We start from the raw sequence: 9,445 nt of genomic DNA on the forward strand, positions 1-9,445 counted from the left end.
TACGTTCATGGTGTTACAAGATAAGTACAGGCCAAGATAATAAGTAAAATAAGTGTCAGTATGTACAAGTTAAACTTCTTAGTCAATATTAAACTTAAAAGTCAAATCTCAGATTCAAATAGTGATGCTTTTAAGATTCCTTACTTTTCCTTTACCGCTGTGGTTGTCTTTCTCCGAGGTTTGGGTTGAGTCTCTTCCACGTTCTTCAGTGTTTCCTGCCCCCTACAAAAAACAAAAGGGAAGATTTTCACTTTTAAAAAGTCAAAGTCAACCCACCACAGAAGAAAGTAAATCATCAACCGCATGAAACTTTGAGGAGACACAAATTGACATGCATATATTTACCATGCATTGGCCAACAGTTTTCGGACTTCTCTGCAGATCTGAAAAAAGAAAAGAGAATCAATTATGTACATTTATACATTGTATAATTGTTTAGAGAAGATAGTGATAAAATACTAGTATATAGTTTTGTTGCCATAGTATCATTTTGTTTCAAACTTACCATTTCCACATCTTGAGGTCGGACGTTGGACGTTTTTGGTCTCTTCTTTTGTTTGACGGTGTACTCCACCTTGACGTCCACCTGTCCGACGTCACTTCCGGCCTCACTTCCCATCGTGCCTTGCTCCGACGAAACGTCACTTCCTTGTCCACTGTCACTCCCCTCAACTTTAGTGTCTTTGAACTCTGTTAGGTCTGGCATCGCCATCTTGGTTCTGTCGAAACCTTCATCTTCAAAATCTGAATCTGCCGAGAAGTATTCTTCGTCCGACTCTTCTTCGCTACTGATATTGCACTTTTCTTTTGTTCCATCATTGTCATCCTTGTGTCTTTGTATCTCTTCACCACTGTCTCTATAACACTTGAGAGATGTTAGTGTTTGTAAAGATTTCATGATGTCTTCGTCTAATCTACTCCACTTGTCCTTCATGATTTCTAGTTCAGGATTTGGCTTGTCATCCACAAATCTTACTCTCCTCTTCTTACGTTTGGTGTCTTCTTTTGGCTCTTCAATAGGGCTATCTTGGATAACCGGTTGTCCATCGTTGTTGTGACATTTCTCACAAATACAATACCCGGTGGTCTCACCAAAGTCTACCATGTTGTACGTGAAGGTTCCACAGATTCCGCATTTCAGTTGGCGTATTCTCTTCAGCTCCCATGCGCTTTTTGGGTTCCTCGGGCTCCGCTTGCTGGCTTTGGACGACACGGGCCCGTGAAACTTTTTCCCGCGTGGCTGTTTCCTAGTCTTCGTCTGTTTGGCACCGTTATTAGCAGCATTGTTAGGCTTTGTGGTAGTACTTTCTTTACGTGCTACAGAGTTTGGACCCGTGCGATTAACTCGAGGACCTCCAGATTTTTTCCTACCGCTAGTACTGCCTCCATCACCTTCTTCGTCATCGTCTTTTCTTCTGTCTTTCATTTCACTGTTCTCTTTGCATCGCTCTTTCTTTGATGGCTTTTTCCTATTTTCTTTTCCACTGTCAGGTTTTTCCTCGGCTTCTTCCGTTTTTGTCTCGCCGTTTTGTTGAACACCGTTGACGGTTGGAAAGTCGAAGTCTGCGGCCTCGTCTGTTGGACTACACGGTGGAGGAGGCGTGGTGGGAGGATGTCCGCCGGGTCCGATATCATCTTCATCATCTTCTTCATCTGGTACATCATCCTCTTCGTCATCTGAATCCTGGAAGCCGTCCCTGGATGAAGAAACAATAATTTCGTCATTGGTTTGGCGTACAAGCTAAAGTCACAGATACAATTTGATATGGCTTAGAAGCTATAGTCATACATAAGATTTAGACATCTCATTTATTGTTGAAACTTATTTCGCTTTACGTTTATTTCATTACTGTATTCTATACCCTGTTATAATTTTAATCATTATTGTATTCGCATGTATACTTGCAATTAACCTTCGGGCATGAATTCGCACTCAGCACTCAAAGTAGACTTTCAAAGTAGTTGGGAACGTATGAAACCATAGTAGGCGAACAGATGATCAAAACATGCAATGCAACAACTGATCACGTAGAAAAAACTGATTATATACATGTATAATGAAAGATAAGAACCACAAAAATGACTTACAATTGCTTGACAGCTTCTTCGTCGTCATCCTTGTCATCATCATCTTCGTCTTCTTCTGAATCAGTGACCTCCGAGGCTTCAGACGTCAGGTGGATGGACTCAGGTATCAGCTGTCTGGCGCGCAGCTGCTCCAGGAGTTCCGCCTTTCTAGACTTCAGCTTGCTCTTGGTCTCTTCTTGTTCATATCGCTCTGGTGGTTCAGAAAGTAACAGAAGATAAATGTACACTTGTACATATATAACCCGACAATGAAGGATGTCTTTCAGAGAAACTTGCGTGTGTTCGAAGTTTCTGTATTTAAAGAGGGTCCCTTTATAGTAGACATCATCTATTCTGAATGTTCAATGCTAGTCTCGATTAGTGAGATGCAATACAATGGTTTTATGGTATTATCTGTTCCAAAAGACAAGACCTGATTTGTGTTTTATCATGACGTGTGAAAACAACCTTAGCTCACCTGCTAGTACACCCCTACATTGTCCAATGGTTGGTCCGCGTAATTGCGTAACAGGATACAATGGCTTTAATCTGGAAAAGAGGTTGATCGTGTTAGTTTGTGTACTAATGTACTATGTACTCTGTATTGTTCCGTGTGCATGCATTTGATTTTTCTTGTCTAATAGCATCGCTAGAAAGTTGCACACGGTTGAATTCGTATTGAAGAGTGCATGTACTAGGATTAGATATACATGTATGCTTACATTGACAAACAACGTTACAAGTATAAGTTCATCGAGTCCTCTAAAATGGCATGTTTTTAATATACTAACGTTAATGTACATTTCATGGTGCAGAAGTTTTCCTTTAGGGGGAGGGCATTTCGGCTTTTATACTTCTTTACTACTCTGAACAAACAGGTTTTCTTACTTTGCTTTCAGCAGCCGCCCTCCACTGTGGACAGGTTCGGGTGACGGCTCACGGAGCAGGGCCTTCTTCACACGATGGACGCCCCGAGCTGTTACCTCCTTCAGTTCCTCGCTAGGCGACAGGGGGCGCTCCTGCATGGACGGTGCACAAGAAGAAGTCTTGCGACCAAACATAGCAAGTTTAAATACGCCATAAAAATGTACCTGGGTAATAACAGGATGGAAAGCAGAGATATGTATAACAAAATAAGGGCACATAGATTAGAGCACATACATGCACTACGTATGCAACTGTGTTTGGATGCGTAGTGTATTGGACGCTTCGTTTCAAGAGTGATCATAAACTAGATGTACGGTTGTACCTGTAGACTCTCTATGTCCGGTAGAGGTCCTTGTTTGAAGGGTGCTTTAATGTTGTGCGGAGGTTTCCTGGGGTTGGAGTTTGGTGACCGGTAGACTACCTGCTGTCCGGACATCACACTGGTACACCTGGTGGACGTTCTGGACACACCTGACGCCCTGCAGGTGTAAACAAACGTGTCATGAACCTAACGTCAGACTGTTGTTCTTAACTTGAACAGAAGTAGCAAGTTGCGTAAAATCATGTGTACAGATATTGTGGAAAGTCTCGTCAGTATACGCAATGTTCCTAACGTAATTCATTTTTGCCACTCTGATGTCTATAACGTGTTAAGTTTCATTAGCATTGCAGCACTAATCAACGATCCCCAAAATTGTTCTTGTAAAAAAAGACCATTGTGTCGTCTCTGTTGCACATTTATATTACTTACATGCGGTCAGGTTTAGAAGGACTCTGTCTCTTGGACCCAGCAGGAGTTTTCGCCCTCGGTACACTGTCTTTTCTCATGGGGGATCGGCTTCTCTGGCCCCAACCATTCGCCATCCGGGGGGTGGAGGGAGGCGGCGGAGGGACGCCAAAATTTGCCTCCAGTGCCTCCCCCAACGAGGATGGTATGCGCTGGCCATAGGAGTGGAGCGCGTTCCTCAGTTTCCGAGTTTTTCTCTTCGCTGCTTCTTCCTCAGCTTTTATAGAAGGGGGAACAAATGCAGTCATTGAAACGGTGCAATAACAATAATATTGATAACATTCGATAGTTGTACTGTTTAACGAAGAAATTGCGAAACGTGTACTCTTACAAGTGTACGTTGTTACTGTGTATATACAAATGTTCTAATTGTATGTTTACTCAAACGATTAGCAAGTCTTGTTGCTTGAAAAATTGCACACTCCTACAATAGACATTGTACCGTGTACGTTGTAACTTGTATATATACAAATGCCGTAAATTAATGTTTACTTAAACGGTTAGCAACTCTTAAGATTGTGGTGTCAGCTTGAAAAATTACACAGTCCTACAATGCAAACAAAAGAGAGTGCCTGATGACGTTTTATGGTACGCTATAGAACCATTATGCTATTGAGATCAAAGCTTCAGACTACAAACAAACCTGCTATTTGCATTGTTACTACAATACAGTAGACGCACATTTTCATAAGTGAGGTGTCATATGGTAAATTCAAAGGAAAATACATGTATTAGAGTTTAAAACCTTACCTCTGGCTAGCACTGTCCCAGGTGATATGTTGTCTATACTTAAGAACGGCGTGCCCTGAAACAGGTAGAGTGCACATTTATCAAACCTACTAAGTACGTGTTCAAACATACGTTTAATGATTATAGATTACCCTGCTTGGGGTTGATCCAAGGCAGTACATGGTACACATGGCGTTACCCTTCAGAAATCTTGGCATATGGTAGGCAAATTGTGTATTTAGAATGATATAGGGATAGCAACGTAAAACTTGAATGTTTTCTTTTTTTATTCGTTTTTTTTTTTTCATACAAAGTTCAAGGAATGGCATCAAATGTTTTATGAATTTTTCTCTAGACGTTTTGGTACTGTGGCATCTGTTTTCGTGAGCCGCGTTTAACAAAGGAGGTTCAATGCAAAAATACTTCCTTATTCTAATCCTCTATTGCTAAGGTCTACATACAGCAAATATGTGTACAGATTTTTAAAGAATTAACCAGATACAAATTACTATAGATAAGATCCAATACCCTACAACCCACTGCCACTACACAAATTGAGTGTTAAAGTGTGAGGAGCTACTTCTTGTCAATATGTAAATAGCTGTGTGATTAGACTGTTACAGGGGTGACCAATATGGTAGGCTTATCATCTAGCTATCCAGTGCGTATTAAGTCTGGTTGCTAAGGCATTAACAATACACCTGAAGCCAGGAACATAGGCCGACGTAATCTTCGTGTACACACGTACAGCGACAAAGGTGACTTTAGCGTGCCATAGTGTTACCTAGGAGAACGGACCAGCCGAACAAAAGAGAGCACGAATTAAAATCTGTCGCGGGCTTTGTGATTAAATCTTTAAATACACTGTAATTTGAGTTCACAAGATGCTTTTAGAACCCAACCCAACCTTAGAGTGCACGCGACAAAATTCCACACTACACAGCCTTGCATTGCTTTGGCTCTAGCTCTGTGACTCTGGCTTTGTGACATGTCTCTGGCTTTGTGACTAAATCTCTAAACAAGCCCTGATTTGAGTTCACAAGATTCTTTTAGAACCCCTTCCCGACCAACCCTAGAGTACACGCGACAAAATTTCACACTACACAGTCTTGCATTGCTGGAGTTGTAAGCAGACGCCATACGATATGTCTCTTTACGTCAACTGCACCTGTTTCATTTCAGAGTTTTCACTGAACCAAAAAGGCAGCAGAACAAAAAATTCCGACGTGGCGACTGCCCTTGTGTAATGATACGTCTCACTAGGGGGTTCAAAACCGTGAAAGAATATACATCTTCAAGTTAACGCTTTCAAAATGTTTGTGTTCAGAAATTTGTACATTTTTTGCGTTTTGTAGAATACCTTCTCTATTTCCTCTGCTAAAATGTGTGTACAATCATGTTCCAAATAATAAATAGGAATGGGCGGTTGAAATCGGAATGCTGCGTTTCTAAAAACGTATGAGATTGCCAAAAGTGTAGGGCTTGGCTAATTTGTCAACTGTGGGTAATGGACCAGTACTTTGAATTGTAAGGACGCGTTGTTCAATACCAGTGAATGTGACCGTATTTTGTTGGTTGCCAACAATCTCAGTCAGGCAACAAAACAGTAAACTTGATGCTCGTCCATTCTCAATACGAATTTACATGGATGCAATATACAATTAGATGAAGGAATGCAGGTTTTTGACAGGTGTGTTGTCCTTGAAATGGGCTTCGATGTTACGGACGCCACAATGAAGATGTTTTCTTTTCCGTGTTTTGTAAATAAACTACTGAATATCTCCATTAACGAGCGCCTGCTTTGGTATATACAGAGATGCTATTCTTCAGACAGCGGAGCTTCTATTTCGAATCTATACTGGTCAAACAGATCACGGCTCCATTAAACAATCACAACTGCATTTAGATACTGGTTATCAGGGTAGATTTAGGCCAGAAAAACAAAGATTGGGTACTCATTTGAAAAAAAAATCAGGCCATCTATGATATGTTACGACGTGGTAGCAGAATAGACACCGGGACAAAAAAGACACAACCCTATTTCAGAAGTTTGTCCGCAAAAAAACTATATGTTTCCGGCCCCTTTCTAGAAAAAGGGTAGGTCTTCAAAATCCACTGAAATACCTTTACGACCAAATACTATTTCTCCCAGATCACTTCAGTGTCACTAACGGAGCTAGCTAGCTATTTCAAACGTCTGACCGTTTCCAAAATCATATCTAGTTGCTTTAGTGACTGCTTTTGGTATATCTTATTACCGGGATGTCTAATCTTCACCGACGTACCTTTAACAAAAACACTGAGGCCCTCTGTGACATTTTGTCTTTACTGAATTTTGTTTAAAGCCTCGTGTGACATGAAGTCCACAAACTACTGACTAAGGGCAATCTCTTTGTGAACTATTTGTCCTAACCTCTCTCGTGTTTATGGCTACTAACTAATTCTGACCTAGTCACGGCTTAGCCTAAACTGTTTGCTGGTTAAACAAAGCAGCGAAGTGTTACAAAAACATGTCAGCCCTGTGAGTACGTGTGTAAAGTACAAACCCACGGAAGCACACAAAACTTCCACGGAGAACAAAGTACCGCAAACATGTATAAATGTCGTCTCAACGCATCTAGTCAAGAGCTAAAATCGACGTTGTGTTTATGTTTTATATAAAGGTACCTCAAACTCTTTTCTTGGTCGTGCTCTGGTTTTCACAGCTTTCTCGATGTCTCTGGGGGTGATGTTACCGTCAGAAGTCAACATGGCGGCGGAAGAACTGACCAAAACGCCCCGTGGGACGCCTGGTGGTCGCTTCGTTCTGGACGAGGCGAGGTGGATGTCCAGTTCCGACTCACTCCCGAAAGAGTGGACCCTCTCCAAGCCGACAGGCGCTATGTTGTGCTCTACCTGTTAAACATTCAACAACCATAGTGTAACACTTGTTACTCACGACACACACTTAGCGCTACTACAACAGAGGAAACTAGAACAGTAATGTTTGTTTCCCCAGACAATTAACACAAAGAGGTTACTCGCTAAGTAATTGTGATAAAAGAGTCTTTATTCAAATTTGATGACTAGACTAGAATAATGGTGGCGGACAGACAATGTGTAACAAGTTAATAATCGAAAGATGTATTCAAACCAAACGCAAGACAAACTCCAAGGCGATACAATTAGCAATATAGAAGGGGACTTTAAGAAAGTTGTAAGGAATTGCCACAAGAATTGTCTGTAAAACACACGAATCTTACGCTTTAGATAGTACAAAATAAAAAATAAAATTTCATTCGTTTTCAACTCTGCGGGGTCAAGAACTCTCGACAGGTGGTTGAGAATCTAACCGTGACTAGTTCTCAAATTCGAGCTGTGGTGGCCATGTTAGGTGTAACTACATGTTTTCACATCGTATGTGTGCCTGTTGATACATTCCAGCGACTTATTGTACATCTATCCCCTCAGGCTAGCTAAACACAAGCCATGCATCCTTGGAGAAGCAACGTATGCAAGGCACGATTTTCCATATGTAATCGGCCATGTATGAATACCTGTTCGGTGTACTAAAAACCCGGTAGCAAACGTCAAATTTCTGTGCTACAGTACATAACTACTGTATTGTGTTTTAAAAAAATACTCTAAACCAATGTGTCGGTGCCACGAAGATAGTATGTAGTACATTTATAACTTATGAATGGGCTTGCGTCTTGAGATAAAAGTTCTTCAAGATTTTTGACCTACCTGTTTTACCTCCACCTTGCCGTAGGTAACAGGTGAGGGTTCCTTCCACCGCACTTTGGTCGGCGTCATCGAATTTTCCATAGCAGCCATGGCAAAAATCACCACCCTAAGGGGCCAAATCAAGCAGTTTTTAACAAGGTTTTAATCCGGTTAACTGCCAAATTTTCCAATCAGTCTATCACTTGTGGGCGCCATACTACAACTGGTGTGTCGACACCTAACTCCACGGGACGATATCGGAGTGGGCCGGTTTTTGTTATTCATGATTCAATGGGGAACCGGTTAAAAACAGGAATGATCTCTTAGATCATGTTACAATCCGTTTCAGTTAACACTCTTGGCTTTAGAATCTTTCTTCTTAAGCATACCGTAGAACCTTTCTTCTATACGAATATATTCTCTGATAAAGTAATCACTTTTGGTGGGATTGTTGGCTTGGTATGTTGTGTTTTCGGTGAGAAACTGAGTTTTTCGGGTGAGTTAGTTCCTCCCGCTAAGGTGATTATACAGGTGGTTCCACAGTGGCGACCCGGACCTGTTTCACTAAGCAACCCGTGACCTTTGGTAAACAAACTTGTTGTGCAATGGCTGACGCAGTAGTACTCTCAACTTTCATTACACTTAATGTCACTTTTCTGAGGGGACGAAAGGCAAAGCTGATAAACGTTTATATCAATATTTCTTAAGTTGTATAAACGTCTGAAGAATTTCCCTTACCATATTTTCTCAGTTTTAATATTAATCTAAAAGGTGAAATTACTTCTCACTTAAGTAATGCTGTTGTAAGAATTCTTAGACAATAATTGAGAGAACCTAAGATGAAAGTAATCTGGTCAAAATTTCTTTTCCTATAATCAAAAAACATTCTTCAAATCATAGGATTTTTGTTTATTTCTAGTGCTGATGTAGCATTAAAAAAAAAAAACAGAAATTAGAAAAAAATTATTATGAAAGGTATAATACACATGAATCAAACTTACATGTAATAGAATTTGAAAAGATATATAACTTTCAAAATCAGAAGTCATTTCAAACTATGCAAACTATTGTACAGTCAGATATAACCCCATTCCACCTGATATCACATTATTCCATTTTTGTTGCCTTGAAGGTAAATGTTGCCAAAACTTTTATCTAGGGATTTGGTTAAGCGTACATTCCAGGTGTCATATAACGTTACACTTTAAAAGTTCAAAGAATGGTTCTTAA

General features: G+C 40.5%; 1 protein-coding gene across 1 annotated transcript; it reads right to left on the reverse strand.

The window, feature by feature from the left end:
* Positions 1-140: 140 nt before the first annotated feature.
* Positions 141-8,485, reverse strand: LOC118409022 (midasin-like). Its single transcript, XM_035809890.1, has 11 exons — positions 8,237-8,485; positions 7,178-7,405; positions 4,532-4,586; positions 3,746-3,998; positions 3,317-3,473; positions 2,956-3,086; positions 2,546-2,616; positions 2,089-2,278; positions 506-1,697; positions 346-383; positions 141-222 (listed from the first exon to the last, which is right to left on the reverse strand). Exons 1-11 carry the CDS (start codon positions 8,324-8,326, stop codon positions 141-143), a joined length of 2,487 nt encoding a protein of 828 aa, XP_035665783.1. The 5' UTR covers positions 8,327-8,485.
* Between the last annotated feature and the right edge of the window lie 960 nt (positions 8,486-9,445).

Source organism: Branchiostoma floridae, unplaced genomic scaffold (assembly GCF_000003815.2).
Source record: "Branchiostoma floridae strain S238N-H82 unplaced genomic scaffold, Bfl_VNyyK Sc7u5tJ_818, whole genome shotgun sequence".
NCBI lineage: Eukaryota > Metazoa > Chordata > Leptocardii > Amphioxiformes > Branchiostomatidae > Branchiostoma > Branchiostoma floridae.